General features: G+C 38.8%; 2 protein-coding genes across 3 annotated transcripts; both read left to right on the top strand.

Annotated features, from left to right (window-relative positions):
* The first annotated feature begins 1,872 nt into the window (after positions 1-1,872).
* LOC131365155 (cationic amino acid transporter 2-like) lies at positions 1,873-14,128 on the top strand. 2 transcript variants are annotated; one of them, XM_058408794.1, is made up of 15 exons: positions 1,873-2,083; positions 3,305-3,506; positions 5,395-5,448; positions 5,664-5,695; positions 6,778-7,150; positions 7,897-8,052; positions 8,130-8,295; positions 8,377-8,513; positions 9,127-9,349; positions 9,498-9,634; positions 10,695-10,797; positions 10,873-11,003; positions 11,626-11,792; positions 12,864-12,972; positions 13,775-14,128. In XM_058408794.1, exons 5-15 carry the CDS (start codon positions 6,781-6,783, stop codon positions 13,894-13,896), a joined length of 1,821 nt encoding a protein of 606 aa, XP_058264777.1. In that variant the 5' UTR covers positions 1,873-2,083; positions 3,305-3,506; positions 5,395-5,448; positions 5,664-5,695; positions 6,778-6,780; the 3' UTR covers positions 13,897-14,128. The 2 variants fall into 2 exon arrangements, with proteins under 2 accessions (XP_058264777.1, XP_058264776.1); XM_058408793.1 differs by lacking the exon at positions 3,305-3,506 and having other exon boundaries at positions 13,775-14,127.
* Positions 14,129-15,127: 999 nt separating this feature from the next.
* Positions 15,128-22,591, top strand: LOC131365156 (platelet-derived growth factor receptor-like protein). Its single transcript, XM_058408795.1, has 6 exons — positions 15,128-15,594; positions 16,313-16,628; positions 17,080-17,231; positions 18,108-18,401; positions 20,223-20,362; positions 20,460-22,591. The coding sequence occupies exons 1-6, from the start codon at positions 15,537-15,539 to the stop codon at positions 20,676-20,678; spliced, it is 1,179 nt and encodes a 392-aa protein (XP_058264778.1). The 5' UTR covers positions 15,128-15,536; the 3' UTR covers positions 20,679-22,591.
* The last annotated feature ends 523 nt before the right edge of the window (positions 22,592-23,114 follow it).

Genomic DNA, 23,114 nt, shown 5'->3' with positions numbered 1-23,114 from the left:
ATTTGCGGGAAACATTCTAACGCACATACAGTGAGGGAAAAAATAATTTGATCCCCTGCTGATTTTGTACGTTTTCCCACTGACAAAGAAATGATCAGTCTATAATTTTAATTGTAGGTTTATTTTAACAGTGAGAGACAGAATAACAACAAAAAAAAAAACAAATTTCTAAAAAGTTCTACATTGATTTGCATTTTAATGAGTGAAATAAGTATTTGACCATCTCAGGAGGGATTTTGTCCCACTCCTCTTTGCAGATCCTCTCCAATTTTATTAAGGTTTCCGAGGCTGATATTTGGCAACTCGAACCTTCAGCTCCCTCCACAGATTTTCTATCAAATTAAGGTCTGGAGACTGGCTAGGCCACTCCAGGACCTTAATGTGTTTCTTCTTGAGCCACTTCTTTGTTGCCTTGACCGTGGGTTTTGGGTCACTGTCATGCTGGAATATCCATCCACGACCCATTTTCATTGCCCATGGCCCCGTCCATCGTCCCTTTAATGCGGTGCAGTTGTCCTGTCCCCTTAGCAGAAAAACACCCCCAAAGCATAATGTTTCCACCTCCATATTTGATGGTGGGGATGGTGTTTTGGGGGTCAAAGGCAACATTCCTCCTCCTCCTCCAAACACAGCGAGTTCAGTTGATACCAAAGAGCTCGATTCTCCTCTTCCTCCAAACACAGCGAGTTCAGTTGATACCAAAGAGCTCGATTTTGGACTCATCTAACCACAACACTTTCAAAGAAGAAGAAAAAGCCTTGATTTTTGTCACATATAAATTACAGCACAGTGATATTCTTTCTTCACATATCCCAGCTTTGGAAGTTGGGGTCAGATGGTCAGAAGCACAGGGTCAGCCATGATGCAGTGCCCATGGAGCTGAGAGGGTTAAGCACATTGCTCAGGGGCCCAACGGTGTCAGCTGATCATTCGACTTGGTCAGTAGGACATTGACTGTTAGTGTGGGAGTGCAGGTGTGTTGTGGGTAATGGAGTCCTGTGCGGTCATGTTTGTGGGCAGTGGTATGTTCAGGGAGTTGGAGTTTGCAGGCCTGACACTTTAAGAACGACCTTGACATTAGTAGAGCGTATTAAAATCATTCTCATGGCTGCATTCGGAAGCTATAAAAAAGCGTTATTTTCCGCTATGTATAATGATTTTTGGATCTTTTGGAGTAAATATGCATTTTATTACAAGGCTGAGTTTAACCTTGAGCCTTAATTTAGTTGTTTTTATCTTGTTGTTAATTGCAAATGAGTGACAGAAACGTGTCAAGTACCTTCAGTCCCAGTGCCCAAGTGTTCAATGTTTAGATTCCTCTAGAAAAAATGATGTTGATGTTGAAGGCCGGTGTGGCCTTCAGATTAGCTCAAGAACAGTGTGCAGAGAGCTTCAAGATATGGATTTTCATGGCTGAGCAGCTGCATCCAAGCCTAACATCACCAAGTACAATGCAAAGTGTCGGATGCAGTGGTGTAAAGCACACCACCACTGGACTCTAGAGCAGTGTAGACGTGTTCCCTGGAGTGACCAATCAATGTCTGGAGTGACAAGACCACAGTGAAAGCATAACATTTTAGATGAAGGCTTCAAAATAAAAGTATCCTGAAAGATCTAGATTGCTGGATAGACTTGCAATGTCTAAAAAGTTTAAAGATGTTCATCTTAAAGGTCAGTTAAAGGTTTGTGTCTAATCTAAAAGCTGATGCTGGCGCCCTCTGGTGCACAGGAGCGTCACTGCAGCCGGAATAAACTCATCATGTAAGACTTTACACAATCCCATCATCATCATCATCATCATCATCAAGCCATGTCACATGACTCAAAGTGACACAAGTGCAGCTTTCATATCCACCATGTCTCAGTCTGATCTCACAGACCAGTCCGGAGCTAATAATGGGTGCTTTATACATAATGCTGGGAAGTTCTGAGAAAAAGACCTTTTTTTGGTGTGTAATTTTGTAGAGTGGGAGGGACAAACAGACCATGCTTGTATAAAATGTGCACAAAAAAAAAAAAATCATTTTGCTTTAGGAGATTAAACAGAACTGAGCCTCAGAGGATCAGACTTTCTGCAAAGAAGGTAAAGAAACTTGTTTACTTCATAAAAGTGATTATATGAAAATAAAATCTACTTTCATTGCACAGATATAAATTGCTATTATTATTCTTTAATAAACTGCAGGTGTAATTAAGCAAATATTTCAAACACACACATGTGGCTTTTTACACGCTCGTTTTCTTGCCCACATTTCCACATGTTGAGCTTTAATAGAGACATTTTTAGTCTTTTTTTTAGTTTATCTTTGCAGAGCCCTTTGCTTTCACATGTGGTCTTTGTGCAAGCAATTAGTTTATTTATTTTTACAAAATCAATCAAAAAAGAAACAATATCTTTTAATTAATAATAATTAATAATTTAATAAATTATTATTAAAAAATCACTAGTCAAAATAAAATACTTTTTCTATATTTTATCAAAGAAAAGGTTATTTTTAAATGTTTCAGCAAATGATTTATTTATTTGTTTTGCATGCAATGTTTTTATAAGCAATATGTTTATTTTTACATACAATTAAAAAATAATGATTCATTAATTTCTGTGATTTGGAAAATATTTTCACTTGAGTTTCTTTTCTTTTCTTTTTTTTTTTTTTACAAAGAATTAATTTTATTATTCTTCTAATTATTTTTTTTTATTACATGTGGTTTAATACCATGATTCACTGATTTTTATGTGATTTTTTTGACACCCAAAGTTCACTTTTTCCTCATTAGATTAGAGTACAAAATATTAATTAATTAATTATTTTTTTGTTAATATAAAAAAGATTAACTTTTGTTTCTATAATTTCTATTTTTTTACACTTGATTCACATATTGCATTTTCATCGCAATATTTTTATTTTAATATTGTAATTATTAATCATATTATTTACATGACCTCCATAACCTACTGTAACGCAGTTTCACTTGTTTTTTCCACGTGATCTCGAATTATCATATAATCACATGTTAAGAGCTGCTCTGCAAGTGCATGAGAAATAATACATTCCCTGTCTCATCTTTGTTAATCGTGTAGATGTGGTATTGCAGATGAGACTGGAATATAAACATGTATTCAGTGTTGTGAAGTCGTCCTGCATTTCGAGTCAAACTCTAGAGCTCCAGCATGCCGGAGCAGATTCCACATAAGATTAGCCAGGCTTTAATGGGACACTGGAGAAAGCTCAGCCACAACGAGCGAGTGTGCAGGACTACTGCTGCTGACAAACTCCTGAAAGCAGCTTTGTTTCACTCGCAGCATTGTTCCGAGGACAGCAGCCAAAATCTGGAGCTGTCCACTGTGTCCTACAGCAAGAGACTGGAGACCTCGTTGCTCACACACAATGTGGGCTATTGTTTACGCCGAAGAGCTGGATGGGCCGAGCGGTCTGTTAAAGGAACAGGCGGATTTATTCTTTATTTATTACACAACATGATCAATGCTCCTAATTACGCTGAAGGTGAATGTAGAACAGGGTTTTCCCGTCGTCTCTTAGGAATCACTGTTTATAGAGGAGAGCAGCTTCAGTGAGGACTCACAGAAACAAAGGTTTAAAAATGTTCATGTAACACACTGAGACATTAGACACTGAGATGTTAGACACTGAGACATTAGACACTGAGATGTTAGACACTGAGACATTAGACACTGAGACATTAGACACTGAGATGTTAGACACTGAGACATTAGACACTGAGACATTAGACACTGAAACATTAGACACTGGGATATTAGACACTGATACATTAAACACTGAAACATTAGACACTGAGACATTAAACACTGAGACATTAGACACTGAGACATTAGACACTGAGATGTTAGACGCTGAGACATTAGACACTGAGATGTTAGACGCTGAGACATTAGACACTGAGATGTTAGACGCTGAGACATTAGACACTGAGACATTAGACACTGACATGTTAGACACTGAGACATTAGACACTGAGACATTAGACACTGAGACGTTAGACACTGAGACATTAGACACTGAGACATTAGACGCTGAGACATTAGACACTGAGACATTAGACACTGAGACGTTAGACACTGAGACATTAAACACTGAGACATTAGACACTGAGACATTAAACACTGAGACATTAGACACTGAGACATTAAACACTGAAACATTAGACACTGAGACATTAAACACTGAGACATTAAACACTGAGACATTAAACACTGAATCATTAGACACTGAGACATTAAACACTGAGACATTAGACACTGAGACATTAGACACTGAGACATTAAACACTGAGACATTAGACACTGAGACATTAAACACTGAGACATTAGACACTGAGACATTAAACACTGAGACATTAAACACTGAGACATTAGACACTGAGACATTAAACACTGAGACATTAGACACTGAGACATTAAACACTGAGACATTAGACACTGAGACATTAAACACTGAGGCATTAAACACTGAAACATTAGACACTGAGACATTAGACACTGAGACATTAAACACTGAATCATTAGACACTGAGACATTAAACACTGAGACATTAGACACTGAGACATTAAACACTGAGACATTAGACACTGAGACATTAGACACTGAGACATTAAACACTGAAACATTAGACACTGAGACATTAGACACTGAGACATTAAACACTGAGACATTAGACACTGAGACATTAAACACTGAGACATTAGACACTGAGACATTAAACACTGAGACATTAGACACTGAGACATTAAACACTGAGACATTAAACACTGAGACATTAGACACTGAGACATTAAACACTGAGACATTAAACACTGAGACATTAAACACTGAGACATTAGACACTGAGACATTAGACACTGAGACATTAGACACTGAGACATTAGACACTGAGACATTAGACACTGAGACATTAGACACTGAGACTTCAGACAGTTAAGATGTTAGACACTGAGATCCTAGAACTCCCTCCCTCCCTCACTCACTCCCTCATTCCCTCCCTCCCTCCCTTCCTCCTTCCCTCCCTCCCTCCCTCCCTCCCTCCCTGACTCCCTCCCTCCCTGACTCCCTCCCTCCCTCCCTCCCTCATGTCTTGGTGAAAAGAGCTGTGTAATAATACCTGACCAATGCTAAGTGGACGTTCCTGGAACAGCGTACATTGCTGAACAAACACTGCGTATCAGTTAAGTGAGGAAACATTTACGTTTCTTAAAACTTATCAGATCAGAGTCAAAAATGTACCCCTTCATATGGGGCAAATATTGATAACAGTAAAGTCAGTAACACTTTATATAGAAAACAACAGCTCCTTTCCCACTCTGGCTTTAATCCTACTACATGTGAAATAATAACACACTCCGTCTCCTCCCCACAGTAGGCATGACCCCGGGTTCCGGTGTGACCGTGAGCGCCGTGTCACTGCATGAGGGTGAGATTTATTCCGTTCACTGCTTCCATCTCAATATGACATTGAGCACAATTTTTAATGCAACTCTCCAGACTAATTTTAGGCTCCGTCCCCATGAGAACTCCTGCCATTAGCACTCATATCACACAGATGATAAAACAATTTGCTGTGGGCGGGGTTTACACAGTGACCCACGCTTTTAAAATAACACAACCTATATTTTTCTTTTCTCTTAGTCACTCCAGCCTGAGAAGAGAATTCAATACAGGTAAGCATCCTTTCCCACAAAGATCAGGACTTTCTGATAGATAGATAGATAGATAGATAGATAGATAGATAGATAGATAGATAGATAGATAGATAGATAGATAGATAGATAGATAGATAGATAGACTTTTTTTACAGAAAATATTTAGATGCATTAATATAAAAAGAATAATTATTGTGATCCTACTTGTCTTCATTTCATGATTTTTTTTTCTGAAGAAAATATTTTTCTAATATTTTTTTTCTGAAGAAAATAGTAACAACAATGCGAAGAAAAAAAAAGAAAAAAATTCTTAATATAATATTTCCTGCAAATATTTGCGATTCCTCACTTCGTATTTATATTTTCTTAAAAATTACTACTAATAAATTACATGCATTAAAAGAGCATACTTGTGGTTTTTGGCACATTCTGAACCCTCACATTTAAAAAAAAAAAAACGTAAATAACTAAATAAATAAACGCAAAAATAATTTAACATTTGATTCCTGCATTATGTCTAACATTTGAAGGTGAAAAAATTTGTTTTTGTTTTTCGTGTTTTTTTTTTTAAATTGTGACACAAATGTAAATAGAACAATAAAAGCAACCATTGGTTGTTTGTTTACTTTAATTGTTCATGCCCCTGGCTAATACAACCAGTCCTGAGATACAGTATGTCAGCTTTTCACATCTGGAGACAATTGTTTTTGTTATAATAATAATAATAATAATAATAATAATAATAATAATTATTATTATTATTATTATTATTATTATTATTATTATATTTTATTTATTTTTAATTTTTTTAAAATATATTTTTACCTGTTTTTCTTGGTAACATAACAATCCTGAACAGCAAATCTTCCCACAGACATGCAAATTTTGTTCTTGGGTTTAGCTCAGGCAGTGTGTTTCAGGTTGTTGTTGTTCCTTCATCTTGCTCCTAAACCATGACCAGTTTCCCCGTTGCTGCTAATAAAAGCATGATGCTACCACCACCATGCTTCACATCTCAATAAATTCCAATTTATTACTGTGAAAGGTTAAATTTAAAGTGCTCATGTGTCAGTGTTCACACACCTCACTGACTCTCTCAGATCATGTCCTGGCACAAGGTCGCTTCGTTCCTGCGTGGTCTGTCCCGCAGGAAGCCTCTGGAGCCCGAAGGCGAGGTGTCCACGTTCCGGCGATGTCTCGGCACTATAGACCTGGTGGCTCTCGGCGTAGGCAGTACACTGGGCGCCGGCGTCTACGTGCTCTCGGGTGAGGTGGCCAGATCTCTGTCTGGCCCCAGCATCATCATCTCATTCCTCATCGCCGCTCTGGCCTCCATCTTCGCCGGACTCTGCTATGCCGAATTCGGCTCCCGAGTACCCAAGACGGGATCGGCCTACCTCTACAGCTACGTGACTGTGGGCGAGGTGTGGGCTTTCATCACCGGGTGGAACCTGTTGCTGTCCTACGTCATAGGTGGGAAACTGAAGGCAAAAAATGTTTAATAGTTCATTTAATGAAAAGATGGTGTGGTACTTTGACAAACAAAAAAGCTGAATTAGAGTTAAAAGTGGACAAATAAACACAAAACATAGAGAAATAAAATTCCTTAATTCATTAAAAGAAAAAATATCAGTTCATTATTTTTTAAAGTTTATAGATTTTTTTTAAATTACATTTTACACATCCAGTCTAATTCATTGCTTTTTTTTAGAACTGAATTTTTTTAATTTTCAAAAATCACAATTAAATTCTTCTGTATAAATTTACTCTCATCTTTGACAACAATATGTTCACCAAAAAAAAAAAATTAATCGATTAAAAAAAAAATGCAGAAAATGTAGAAATGCCGAGGGGTGTGTGTGTGTAAAATAACCTTTTTTTTTAAATTTTTGTTTATTTTTAATTTTTTAATTGTATTAATTTTATTAATATATAAAATAAATCAAACCAAAAATTTATGTAAAAAATAACAGCTTGTTTTTTTCTTCATTTAAAAAAATCAAATGACTTTACACTCTATATTTAATATAATAATATAGATTATAAAGAAATATAAAAATATAGATTATATTTAATATAATCCACTGAGAGTTCAATGTTTAATTCAAAAGCCCCAAATTTGGGTGTCTGGTTAAACTTCTGTATAAAATGTGATTTCCTGGACTGACAGAGGAAGAAACATGTTCCTCTGAGTAACTGGACTCTTCTTCCTGACGTAGGTGCCTCCAGCGTGGCCCGAGCCTGGAGTGGCACTTTTGATGACATGATCGGAAACGTGATGTCGAATTACTTCAGCAAACATGCGGCCATGGATCTACCAGGCCTGGCTCCTTACCCAGACTTCTTTGCAGCTGGCCTGATTATGCTTCTCGCTGGTACTAATAGCTCCTTCAGGTCACTCTGATCACTGTCTATAAACCGAGAGTCTGAAACCTGTTCTTCTGAATTTCAGGTCTGCTTGCGTTCGGCGTGAAAGAATCGACGACAGTCAACAAGGTCTTCACTAGCATTAACATCCTGGTGTTGGTGTTCGTCATCATCACCGGCTTCATCAAGGGGAAACTGGACAACTGGTACATCAGCGAGGAAACGTTAGTGAACGCCACAGCAGAACTCAAGTAAGACTGAATTCCTGAACAGCTCGAGAGATACATACAGAGCATACAGACGTACACACATCTGCAGTGCTGTCTTTACAGAAACCTGACGTCTACGGTCAACGTCACCTCCGAGTTCGGCCGCGGCGGCTTTTTCCCCTACGGTTTCGAGGGCACGCTGGCAGGAGCTGCTACTTGCTTCTATGCATTCGTAGGGTTTGACTGCATTGCAACTACAGGTAATGTTTGTGTGTGTGTGTGTGTGTGTGTGTGTGTGTGTGTGTGTGTGTGGGTGTGCGTATGTTTGTACTAAATGACATTTAGAGGTCATTTGTAACATTTTAAACACAAGGCTTCATCTATACTTTTTACTCGGCTGTTCTCATGTGAAATAATGGTGGATTAATTCAGTCCTTTCTCTTCATTTGGCTGAATATCTATAAGATTTTTATTAGCATTCTACAAATACAACCTTAAATTAATTAATAAATATTTCAATGTTGCATTTTTGACATTTACACCAAACATACAGAAACAAAAAATAATTGGAAAAAAAAAATTAGATTTAAATATCTATAATAAAAATTTAAAATAAAAAAATAAAAACAAAAATTAAATTAAATTACTTAAAATAAACTAAACTAAACTAAAATAATAGCACTTGACATCAATTTAAAGAATATCTTCCACGAATATTTCAACTATGAGCTTGTGTGACCCCATTATAAATGATAAATAGTCCTTTTTGTCTATTTATAGTTACTTTGCAATAGAATATTTGTTTTTTATATTGTTTAAATTGTGGAAATATCTGCTGCGCTATGAATAACTGTGAACGTGTTGCTATTGTAGGTGAGGAGGTGAAGAACCCTCAGAAGTCTATCCCGCTGGGCATTGTCTTTGCACTGCTCATCTGTTTCCTGGCTTATTTCGGCGTTTCGGCCGCTCTCACTCTAATGATGCCGTACTACCTGCTGAACATCCACAGCCCTCTGCCTGTCGCCTTCTCCTACGTGGGCTGGGCTGCAGCTAAATACGTTGTCGCCGTGGGATCCCTGTGTGCCCTCTCTACTAGGTCTATCTATCTATCTATCTATCTATCTATCTATCTATCTATCTGTCTGTCTGTCTGTCTGTCTGTCTGTCTGTCTGTCTGTCTGTCTGTCTGTCTGTCTGTCTGTCTATTTATCTATTTGGTGTAATAATTACTTTTTTTTCCAAAGCCTGCTGGGATCCATGTTCCCGATGCCTCGAGTGATCTTTGCCATGGCTAGAGACGGCCTCCTCTTCAAAGTTCTGTGTAAAGTCAGCTCCAGGAAAAGTCCCGCCATGGCCACTCTCACCTCCGGCTCTGTCGCAGGTAAGGAAAGAGACTCTGAAATACATTCTCGGTTTACAGTCTTTATCTGTAATGCCTTGCAGAGGGATCTCAGTCCGCTCCACCCATGTACATGAACAGGTTGTTAACTTGTTGAAGGTTTAAACATGAAAAAAAAATGGTTGTGCTTTTTTGAGGAAAAATGTTCTTGCAGTTGTAGGTCACATGACAATGCCAACATGGCGGATGTAATATGTATGGATTTTATTTATACTGTACACATATACTGATCAGTATGCAGTACAGCACACAGTACCGAAGCAATAGCCGAATACTAGGTATTAAATTAAATGCAATAGGTACTGATTCAATTGCAGTAGGTAGTGAATCAAATGCAGTAGGTAGTGAATCGAATGCAGTAGGTAGTGAATCGAATGCAGTAGGTAGTGAATCAAATGCAGTAGGTAGTGAATCGAATGTAGCAGATACCAAATTGGATGCATTAGGTTCTGAATCAAATGTAGTTGGTACTGAATCAAATGCAGTAGGTACTGAATTGAATGCAGTACATACTGAATTGAATACAGTGAGTACAGATTCAAATGCAGTAGGTATTGGATCAAATGTAGTAGGTACTGAATCGAATGTAGTAGGTACTGAGTCAAACACAACAGGTATGGAAACAAATGCAGGAGGTATTGAATCAATAGCAGTAGATATTGAATTAAGCGCTGTAAGTAATGAATCGAATACAGTAGGTACTGAATCGAATGCACTAGGTACTGACTCAAATACAGTAGGTACTGAATAAATTCAGTAGGCACTCTCACTGTGCAAGAGTTGGGAAGCAGCCATGTACACTTTCACCCTAAATCTCCTTCATCAATATGGTTTGTAATACATGTGGACCAGAACTGAGTGCTGCAAAGAGTTCTCAGGCTCTTCCCTGTGTGTGTGTGTGTATGTGTGTGGCTTTTCCCACCCTGAAAACCCCATGTGATTGTATGAACCTTCTCACCAGCTGATGAATGGACATCATTGGACACAAAAAGGTCTAAAAAGATTCAAAAACAAAGAAACATTTGCTTTGCTTTATCCTCAGCTATAATGGCGCTGTTATTCGACCTGAAGGCTCTGGTTGATATGATGTCGATCGGGACTCTTTTCGCCTACACACTTGTGGCCATTTGCATTCTCATACTGAGGTCAGTGTTCCAGCTCACACACCCTCGTGACTCGCCACTCATTTCATTCTGTTCTAAATGTTTGTTTCCTTTAAGGTACCGTGAGCCTGAATCCGCAGAGAATGAAATAAGCTTTACTTCGAGGTCAAGGTTCGGATTTTTAAAACCTCCATCGTACCCGACCAAGGAAACGTCAAGCACCGTCAGAGTCTGCACCATCTTTATCAGTACGGACCCTGAACCTTTAAACGCTCTCACATTTACACACATTACAGGATGAGACACTTGTTTACAATTGCCTTGGCTTGCTATTTTAATTCTCACAGCTGGTTGTTATTCATTCGCTTTATAATATTTATCTTAACTGTTTTATCCCAGTCAGGGTCGCAGTGTCTTTGGAGTCTTTCCCAGGAATGCTGGGTGTGTGTGAGAGTGGGAAATACACCCTCTACACACACATTTATACCCACTTGGGGACTAGAATTCACATTCTATCATGTTAGAATGTTTTTGGAAGGTGTGAGGAACCCAGAGAGAAACCCTCTTGGACACAGACAGAACATGTGATTGTCAGGTTTTGTAGTAAGAGACAGATTATCAACTTTAGCCACATATTGAGTTCATGTGCATAGAAGACAGAAAGTGTCCTGAATCACATCAAGAGTGTGTGTGGGGGGGGGGAGAAGAGAGAGAGAGACAGAGAGAGAGAGAGAGAGAGAGAGAGAGAGAGATTCTGAATAAGAGATTTCACAATGCTCCAGAGCTCCAGTGCAAAACAAAAGACTCAAGGAGGTGATCTGTTTTATCGTGTGACGTTTGTCTTGTCGCTCTCTGTCCGGTTCTCGGCAGTCGTCACGGTGGTGGTCCTGACCGTCCTGCTGTCCAAAGCCATCACATCGCTGCTACTGCTGGAGGTCTGGAGTCTGGTGTGTGTGTCTGTGATCCTCTTCATAATGATGTTCAACACGCTGGTGATCTGGAGACAGCCTCAGAATCCCTCTAAAGCAGCCTTCATGGTGAGAATACACCCAACACACACACACACATCCACACACACACTCTCACACACATATGTGTCCTTACAATGTAGCTAACTAATCCTTCACCAAACCCTAACCTTAACCTTAACCTCATTCATTAAAATTGCTCTTATGAGGACTTGCCAAATGTCCCAGTAATAGCATAACATTAAGATCTTTTTGGGGATATTTGATCCTCACCAACATTTAAAAACACACCCCTCCTACACACTGTCATGTCAACTCCATCTGCAAACTACTGCAGGTCTACTTCTGAGTGCATTTCATCTGCATATGATCCAAAACGCTCCAGCTGAGGGATTTGTTTCCAACCTTCCTACATTCTCTCACACCACCCCATTGCTTCGTTCTCTCCACTGGCTTCCTGTAGCTGTTGCATCAGATTTAAAACACTGATGCTCGTCTACAAAGCCCAACACGGCTAACAAAACACAAAACACACCCCAGACTCCACCATGATCCTCAGATCCTCCAGCATCATCTACTTGACTGATCCCACCATCACACAGGGTATGAGGAAAAGACCTGCATCAAGACTCTTCTCTGTTCTGGCACTGAGGTGGTGAATTGAACTTCCTCTAGATGTGTGAAGAGCTGAGATTTAGACTGATGGAATTTTTAGTCTGTGACCTACTAAACCAGTTCACTGATAAATTCATTCAATTCATTCACTGATAAAGCTCTATGCTACATCACACTGGAAGAACTCCAACTCCCAGAACACACTCCAACCTACAAACATGGCCTCCATGGACTACAATCTCTTGTAGCCTCTATGATCAGAAGATCTGCAGAAATACAGGTCTGTATACACACAACCAAAAGGTTAGGACGTAAGCTAAACTTTGCATATACTTCACAGAGTATAAAGACTCACCGAGAGCGTAAATGTGCATAACTGGGAAGTCGACCATGTCAAGTGGTGATGACTGTAGGCTGTGGTGCATGATGGGAGTTGGAGTTTATGGAGTTTGTGAGTTAACCTAACACACAGCAGAATTTATCTGGTTTTTTTTTCTGAAAAATTTTCTATATCTCTCCCTACAGGTCCCTTTCCTGCCTTTACTTCCTGTGGTGAGTTCATTCATCAACATTTACCTGATGGTTCAACTCGGAGGAGCCACCTGGATCCGCTACGCCGTCTGGATGGCTGTGGGTAAGTAATCGCTGGAGTGACCTTAGAGGTTAGGGGTTCCATCTGTCTATAAAAAGATGTTCATTAGGGTATTGGGGTTCAGATGGAACACTGAGGTTCTGTACCTGGCCAATAGAACCTCCCCCAAACCAAAAAAAAAGGTTGGATTAGACCCCATTGGAGAACCATGAAGCTTTTAATATAAAAACCGTTCTATAATTCAAAAGAATTTGTAAGGTGACATGGGTTCCATTACTTTTGGAGTTCTTTTCACTGAAGCCTTCAAACTGGTTCTATACCATATAAAGAGCCATGTTGGGATTCCATACACTTCTAAAAATAAAAAAAGGGTTTTAAATAGTTTTTTTGTCAGAGTGTGTGGTTCTCTGAAGGATCAGAACTTTTCCATTGTGCAGAAGGTTCTCTGTAGTGCGAAAAAATGTTCTACTAACTATAAAAAGGTTCTTTATGGCACTATGAGGGTTCGAACATGCAAGGGCCATTCTGTGTGGAGTTTGTATGTTCTCCCCGTGCCCGCGTGGGTTTACTCCGGGTACTCCGGTTTCCTCCCACAGTACCCAATGTGTGCTGGGATAGGCTCCAGCAGATCCCTGTGACCCTAATTAGGAATAAAGTGGGTATAGAAAATGGATGGCACTATGAAGGGCAATGGAGAGTTCCTATAAGTTCCTCTGGGTTCCTTTAAGAAACATTTACTGAAAAGCTTCTTTGGGGAACCAAAAATGATTGTCCTGGGAGGAAACACTGTACAGTAGATCTTGAAGTGTGTGTGTGTGCGTGTGTGTGGTTTTTCCCTCTACAGGACTCCTGATCTACTTTGGGTACGGCGTGAGGAACAGCGTCCAGAAACAGAGGCTTCTGGGAAACATGAGCAACCTGGAACCCACACAAGAAATGACCAAGAAAGACGTGACTAAAGAATAACACCAGCATCTGATAATCAAATACTGTGTTTAGAGATCATCTAATTATAATAACAATAAGTTTATTAACAATAAGTTAATGTGTTGAAAAATAACGGTGGAACAATAATACATTTTTATGCCACAGAGCTGTGGACACACTGAGGGCTGATAACTGACACTTTACTGAAAATAAAATATTACTTCATGGATCTACAGATATATTTTCCACTTTATGGGAAATATTACTTTATGACACATATACTTTTGATGAATGTGTGCTGATGTAAAGTGTGTATCTAATCCATAATCAGTTTCTTTCCATTTGAAATAAAACTCAAAACTCAATCGAGTTCGAGATCTGAGCGAAGAATCACTGAGATGTTTTATGAACATTATTAAAAAGCCGGTTCTTACTAAAGACACTTTAATGCTTCAAACCTGCTAAAAGAACAATGTGTGTTTATATTAATCACCTAAAGATTAGCAGTGAGACCATAACTAAGAGGTTTAGCAGATAAGACTGGGTCACGCTGTACACATCATCATCTCTACAGTATTAACACATTCACACATTCTGTGACACATACAGCCTAATCCTAATCCTACTATCCAAAAAGTTTTCTCCTGTTTTATTGTGTCCATGTTGAGGATTGAGTGTCTTCGTCATGTCTCACCCCACAGTGGTGGTTAATATGAAGTTCATATGAAAGTAGATACTCAGGGCTTTAAGAATTGGTAGTGTTTTATAAGTATTTTTGTTTTTAGCCTACTAGGGGCGATAAATTCATAGAAAAGTTCCAATAAAACAAAAATGAGTACGTTGTTTTTATCTTCAAAGAAAGTTGATATCAAACCCATTTCTGCTCTCTGAGATGCTCCAAGTGCTTGTTCATCTAAAAAGGAGCTCAGATTTCTCCAACAGAGGGAAAAACACACGTCTAAAACACACTGAAAGCCAACAGACTCATTCTAGATCAGACTGAACATCATTCAGTTATTTACACTGAATGAAGATGTCCCAGAAGTCCATTTCCGTTATGGCAGCTCAACAGAATTCCAGCGTAGTGGGAAAAGGGTTCATGACCATTCAAAGAGTATCATAGATACGGCAAGGCATGAAAACAGTGTGCCAAGCAAAATAAATAAATGTTCTTACAGTTATGATCCTGAATAAGAACGGTAATTCATGGATTATTTTTGTCCTCTACTGGAACATTCTGTTTTATTTATTATGTAATGTATAAATTGTCACTTTACACTGACTACAAAAAATGACTTTCTTATGTGCTTGTTGAAAAGTCGCAAAAATAACACACACTTCAACTAACCAGAGCAGTGTGTCTAAATCACTAAACATAACAGACTGCTGAGCATCTACACACACACACACACACACAGTTTCTGCAGCTGGATAAACGTGAGCACTTTCTCCGGCAGGCCGCGAGCAGAAAGCGGCCGTTGAGTGAAGCGTGAGGAATTTGGAGTGTAAATGCTGTCTTTGAGAGCAGGAATGTGTGTAGAGCAGCTTCCCGCCAGAGCCACAGGTCTGACCTCACTCTCAGTCCGCTGTTCCACAGAGAAACACTGACCAGGTTTGTGTTATAGAGCTTTGTGTTATTCTGGTGGACATTGTGTGTTATTTTGTGAAGGCGGTGTATCATGAAGCTGATTGTGGTGTTTTCCGTCCTGCTGTTCTGCATACTGCTCCTTCAGCTCGGTGAGTGTCTCTGCAACATACACATACCTAAACACACAGACAGATAGACAGATAGATAGATAGATAGATAGATAGATAGATAGATAGATAGATAGATAGATAGATAGATAGATAGATAGATAGATAGACGGACGGACAGACGGATGGACGGACGGAAGAATAGATAGAGAACAAAGAGAGAAAGACAGACAGAGAGAGAAAGACAGAGAGAGGGCGAGAGAAAGAGAGTGAGACGGACGGACGGACGAATAGATAAAGAACAAAGAGAGAAAGACAGACAGACAGAGAGAGGGAGAGAGAAATAGAGAGAGAGAGAGAGAGAGAGAGAGAGAGAGACAGATGGACGGACGGATGGATGGACGGACGGACGGACTACGAATAGATAGAGAACAAAGAAAGAAAGAGAGACAGACAGACAGACAGACAGACAGACAGACAGATAGATAGATAGATAGATAGATAGATAGATAGATAGATAGATAGATAGATAGATAGATAGATAGATAGATAGATAGATAGATAGAAATGGAGAGAGAGAGAGAGAGAGCTGTTGGCATAGAAACAATAACATATCAGAATAAGTGCATTAATATAACGTACTATTGTCAGAGCTGCTCATCACCTTCTGACCAATCAGAATTGAGCTTTGTGGTGTTCAGGTTTATATTGTTCTCTTTAAAAGAATGAAACAATAACACAACATCCTATAAACATCCAGTAACGAGCCAAAAGGAGCCGAAGCCAGCAGGAGATAAGAAGCTGAAAGAGAAGGTGAAGGTGAAGGTGAAGACAGAGGCTGAGAAGAAGAACAAAATCACGTCAGTTAAAACGAAAGTCCCGCCCCCAGCCAAGCCCCCGAGTCCCACAGCAGCTCCACCGTACCTGACTCGAGTAGTGGGGAAGGGCAAGTTTGAGAAGGTGGGCAAGACGTTGTCAGTCCCTGCAGGAGACACCCTGGAGCTGAGGTGTAAAGGCAGTCGTGTGCAGTGGGACATCCCGACTTACCTGCAGGAGGACGACGAGGGACGACTCAGGTACGTAACTCATTACAATAATCAAGCTCTCTATCTGTCTGTCTGTCTACATCTATCTATCTATCTATCTATCTATCTATCTATCTATCTATCTATCTATCTATCTATCTATCTATCTATCTTTGAAGGTCTGACGGATATGTAGATACATCAGACAAAGAGTTGAAGATCTTCATCTGTCCAGTTTTAGTGATTCTGTGCTCATGATAGTCTCAGATACTTGTTCTCTGTGGTCATGACTGGACCCTGATGTGGTCTCCTGTTGTTGTAGCTCATCTACCTCAAGCTTTGATGTATTGTGTGATCTGAGATGTTTTTCTGCTCAGCACATCTGTAAAGAGTGATTATATGATTATATCCTTCCTGTCAGCTCAAACCAATCTCTCTGATCTCTCTCATCAACAAGATGTTGCATACAGTTGTAGTGATTTCTGAATGTTTTGTTGATCAGGACGGTGCAGCACGAGCGATACGGCGTTCTGATTTTAGTCAATTCATCAGGGGCTGATACAGGAGAGTACACCTGCTACCCTCTGTACTGCGAGGATTCAGACTGCAGGAAAGAGTATGATAAAGCCCTCAAAGTCTTCATCTTCTTCCCTGGTAATGAAATATAACACCCTGAATGTGTCTGATTGTGTAAAACAGCGCTTGTGATATAGTGCAGGAATGATATCATATCCGAATCTCCAAATCTTCAACGCTGAGTCCTGTGTATATGTTCCTGTGTTTAAGCTTCATTAATAATATTAATAATAATTGCAACAATAATACACCATAAATGCTCTAACACCTTTTTCTTTCAAGACCGTACATGGTAAGACATTTTTGATGATGAAAAAATTAAGGAAAATATTCAAAGTAATAATAATAATAATAATTGTTATTATTATTATTATTATTATTATTATTATTATTATTATTATTATTATTATAACAATAATAATAATAACAATTATTATCGTTATTTCTATTATTATTATTATTATTATTATTATTATATAAACTAAAAATATTTTAGCATTATTTTAAAGAATTTTACTCTATTTTTCCATCCATTTTTTTCATGAAAACTCCTAAATCTGCAATGTTTACATTTCCTAATTTACTACTTTCCTAATTCGCTAATTTTTATATTTATGTTTTAAAAAATAATAAGCTAAAAAAAACATTTTATTATTTTTTTTAACAAATTGATTGTCTTTGTTTTTTAGCTGAATTTTCACATTTAATTTATTGGATGGAATTCAGTCCTAAAATATATGTTTTATATAATATGGATGACTTTAAAATCTTTTTAAAAATATATTTTTTTACAAAATATAAATAAAAATAAAAAATAGATTTAGCTAATGAATACATGTAATATTTTAATAAAACTTTGTACTTTTTCTTAATATGCCCTTGATTAACTGCAAACTCTTACAGAAAGTGTTACATGAATATGGATAATAAAACATTTTGTATCCATCGTGTCAGACCCTCAGGAGCTCTTCGTGCCATCGTCGGATTATTATGAGGTTATCCAGCTCAGAAGTAACTGGCCCACAGTGTTGCCGTGTCAGGTCACGACCCCACAGGCCAAAGTTACCTTGCACCGTGAGTTCCCACCTGTGGAGGTGAAGGTGGACGGATCCGAGATCTCGTACGATGTGACACGGGGCTTCACCATCCACAGGCCCAAAGCACATCACGCTGGCTCTCTGTACTGTGTGGCCAGCGTGGGGAACCTGCGGCAGAGCTCCATCAAGTACATGCTCATCTATGTCCACTGTGAGTATACAACTAGTACATCTAACATGTCCTTCACGTCCAACAAATTCTACATGTAAAACACATCCTAGATGTCCTTCATTTCTAAAACATCCTGCACATCCTGCATGTCCAAAATATCTCATATGTCCAACACATCCAACAAATTCATAACACATTCAACAGGTCTAACACATCCAAAGTATGTAACATGTTCTACACTTCCAACTTGTCCAAAATGCTTTCACATACAGCACATATCCATGTCCAACACTCTAACACATCCAACACATCCTACATGTCCAACACATCTCATATGTCCTACACATTCAACACATCCAAAATATGTCCTAAACGTCCAACAGATCCAACATACTAACATATCCAACACATCCTACATGTCCAACATGATAACACATCCAACACATCCTACATGTCCAACACGCTAACATATCCAACACATCCTACATGTCCAACATGATAACACATCCAACACATCCTACATGTCCAACACGCTAACATATCCAACACATCCTACATGTCCAACATGATAACACATCCAACACATCCTACATGTCCAACATACTAACATATCCAACACATCCTACATGTCCAACATGATAACACATCCAACACATCCTACATGTCCAACACGCTAACATATCCAACACATCCTACATGTCCAACACGCTAACACATCCAACACATCCTACATGTCCAACACACTAACATATCCAACACATCCTACATGTCCAACACGCTAACATATCCAACACATCCTACATGTCCAACACACTAACACATCCTACATGTCCAACACACTAACACATCCAACACATCCTACATGTCCAACATGATAACACATCCAACACATCCTACATGTCCAACATGCTAACACATCCAACACATCCTACATGTCCAACATGCTAACACATCCAACACATCCTACATGTCCAACACGCTAACACATCCAACACATCCTACATGTCCAACATGATAACACATCCAACACATCCTACATGTCCAACATGCTAACACATCCAACACATCCTACATGTCCAACATGCTAACACATCCAACACATCCTACATGTCCAACACGCTAACACATCCAACACATCCTACATGTCCAACACGCTAACACATCCAACACATCCTACATGTCCAACACGCTAGCACATCCTACATGTCCAACATGCTAACACATCCAACACGTCCTTCATGTCCAACACGCTAACACATTCTACATATTGACCACATCCAACATGTCTACCACATCTAACACATCTAACATGTCCTACATGTGCAGCACATCCACGACATCCAAAACATCTAACACATTTAGCATGTGCTACATATCTAACACATCCAAAACATTTAACACATTTAACACGTGCTACACTTCCAACAGGTCCAACAAGTCTAACATATAACATGTACAACTCATCCGACATCTAACACATCTGACACATCAAACACGTCCAACATGTCTAACAAGATATCTAATACATCCTACACTTCAAACAGATCTATGTTCTACATGTCTAGCATGTCTAACACATTCTAAACATCCAACACGTCTAACACATCTAACATCATTCACGTTCAACTAGGAATTGGATGGATGGATGGATGGATGGATGGATGGAGAGAGGGAGGGAGGGATGACTTCCTGTAAATGTGCACAGAGGGAGAGAGAGAGAAATTGATGGATGGCTTTAGGGAGGGATGACTTCCAGTAAAAGTGTAGGGCTGTAGAGGGAGGGATGGATGGATGGATGACATCCTGTAAAAAGTGTAGAGCTATAGCTGTGATCTCTGTTTATTCCCATGTCTGGTCCAGACCCGGCTGCTCCTCCTGTCCCCGTGATCCAGGCCACATCTTCCTCAGTGGTTGTGGGTGTGAACCTGCAGCTGTCCTGCACTGTGGTCGGGGAACAGGACGTGGCAGTGGACTTCACCTGGGAGTATCCTGGACAAAAGGTCAGTCCACAGAGTGCTGGGTTTTTCAGGAAATGTGCAGTAAATTGTTAGCAGCAGTGTATGATTAGTGTGTGTGTGTGTGTATGTGTGTTTTCAGATCGGCCGGCCTCTCTACACACAGGAGACCACGCAGATGGTGCAGGTGGACGGACGCAGTCTGCAGCGCTCGCAGTCCGTCCTGCAGGTGGATGAAGTGAGGGAGGTGGACGAGGGAACCTACACCTGCACTGCTCAGAACCTGCAGGGTTCGCGCTCCATCTCCACCAACGTCAAAGTGCAGAAGAAAAACAACTCCAACAAACCACACACAACCTGAGACTCATCATTCATCATTCATCATTCACAGGACAAAATGACAGGAGTCTAAATTCCTAAATTTTTCAGTGTGATGTATTTCCTCCTCACTACAGCACGCACTTCCGTCATGTTCAGTGTTTTGTCTGACTCCATCTACCGAGCCGTTTCTGTTGCTAAGCAACCAGGGGTAACATTCTATCAGTGCATCATTTTACTCTGTACACATTCAGCACCATGATGTGGAGTTAACAGTGTAAAAGCCGCTGATCCTGATTCAGAGCAGAGTTTCAGAAACCTTGGGAAAAGCCATAGTTCACAGTCCCTGCTTCTACAATACACATATAACCCCGGGCGTTAAAAACAAAGTTTAGAATGACAGGAATAAGCAGCGGTTAAGAGACCTTTTGATTGACAGGAGAGGTAGAGATTAAGCACCTCCCACTCACAGACTACAGGCAGTTTTGCTCCATGTGATCGTCCAAAAGCTTTTCATGTTCCTCCACTTTCCTTTTAACATTTTTAAAAGGCATAAATCTTTATGTTAGATAGTCATCAAAATAAAAATTCTATAATTAAGGACACCATGTTTTACATGGTAACATTTCTGGTAGACATGCCTCTGAAAAGTAGCGCAGAAAATATTTGTTTAACCAAGAATTCTGTTATTATGTTTTTACTTCTACTTTGCGCTTTAGCACTGAGGATTAATTTCTTAATTTCTGTTTTTCCCTTTTATTGTCCTTCAATTCTATTGTTTCTGATTAGTAGGTGACATGAAGTTACAGTATGTTGCTGGTGTTACTATCCAGATGCTGTTCATGATAACTGTATAAAAGCTTTCCACCAGCAGGGGGAGACATTTTACCGCTGCGTTTTCTGCTTCTGTTTCTGCATCTAAAACGAAGTTAAAAGCAAAGTTTTGTACTCACACACGTCAGTTCCTCAAGGATTCTTGAAATTCTAGTTTCATAAAGTAGATCTAGCTGATATTTTTCCCTGAAAGAGAAGCCAAAGTAGCCTTAAGCCTAAACCGTTTTATTTGATTATATTTTCCGGTATGTAGGTGTTTTTTGTCTAAAATAAGTATACGTTGTAAAGAAGAATGAACATTTTTTCTTTCCTCATAGTTCCAAGATAAAATGTTTTGTTTATTTGTTTGTTTGTTTTTGTTTTGTCTGCTCTCTGCTAACTGTATAAAAGCTTTCCACCAGCAGGGGGAGACATTTTACCACTGCAGTTACCGTTTCTGTTTCTTCATCTAGAACAAAGTTAAAACTAAGTTTTGTACTCACACACATCAGTTCCTCGAGGATTCTTTAAAGTTCTAGATTCATAAAGAAGACCTAGCTGATATTTTTTCCCCTGAAAGGGAACCCAAAGAAGCCTTAAGCCTAAACCGTGGCATTTGTTTTTATGTTATTTTAAGTGTGTAGGTATTTTTGTCTAAAATAAGCATCTTTCAATAATCTATAATTAAAACTGAAAAGCTATTAATTAAATATTCTTATTCTCCTCAGCCTTTGTGCGGCTTGTTTATCTGGTCTTAAAAACAGGACAAAAGCTGATCATCTTATTACAAAGCACGGTTGAATTCTTGTCTCTGATTGGTCAGAAGGTGCTGATTAGTTTTCTATAACAGCAGCTCATTTCATTTTTATAGTATTATTTTTAGTTTATTAACAACTCATACACAGGGACTTGAAATTTTCTATGAGGTGATTATAGAAGGAGTCTCCAGTGTCAGAGCTGTGTAACAGTTAGATGTAAAGCTGTAGCTTCAAATAAAGTCTTGGTAACAGCTGAATTTGTTGGACAAACAACCGGACTTGTCTAAGAGAGAACAACTCTCTTACAACATAAATGATAAGAGGAATTCATTTGTTTCACAATGGTCCCATAACACTAACTGTGACTGTATATATTTTAGGTATGATGTGTCATTCTTAAATAATTTACAAATATAAATTTGTAAGGAATAAAACACTCCAGGGTGTGATGTTATTGGAAAATAATCAGCTCAGGATCCTGTCTTTTATTTATTTTCCTATTGAAGCACAATGTGTAGTGGTTTATACCTAATGTAATGCATCCTAAATATAATTTTAAAAACCTTAGCTGAAATTTAATTAACAAAAGATTTTACCTGAGCTAAAGAAGATTACAAAATCAGATAAAAAAAAAAAGAAAAAAAGAAAGAGACTTACTGTATTATTTTAACTCATTTATGGTTGTTATACACTGAAGACATGCTGTAATACGGTATATATATAATTGTATGAGTTAAAAAAAAGGGTGAAACAGAATACTTTTTACACAAATATTTGCTCAGAAACAAATTCATATATTCAATATTTCAGGAGATACACTATATATCCAAAAGTTTTGGGACACCTGCCTTTACATGCACATGAATGTAATATGGAGTTGTCCCACCCTTTGCAGCTATAACAGCTTC

This window comes from Hemibagrus wyckioides, linkage group LG14, assembly GCF_019097595.1.
Source record: "Hemibagrus wyckioides isolate EC202008001 linkage group LG14, SWU_Hwy_1.0, whole genome shotgun sequence".
Classification (NCBI taxonomy): Eukaryota; Metazoa; Chordata; class Actinopteri; order Siluriformes; family Bagridae; genus Hemibagrus; species Hemibagrus wyckioides.
The sequence above is the reverse complement of the archived record's forward strand: the minus strand, read 5'-3'. Positions and strand labels throughout refer to the sequence as shown.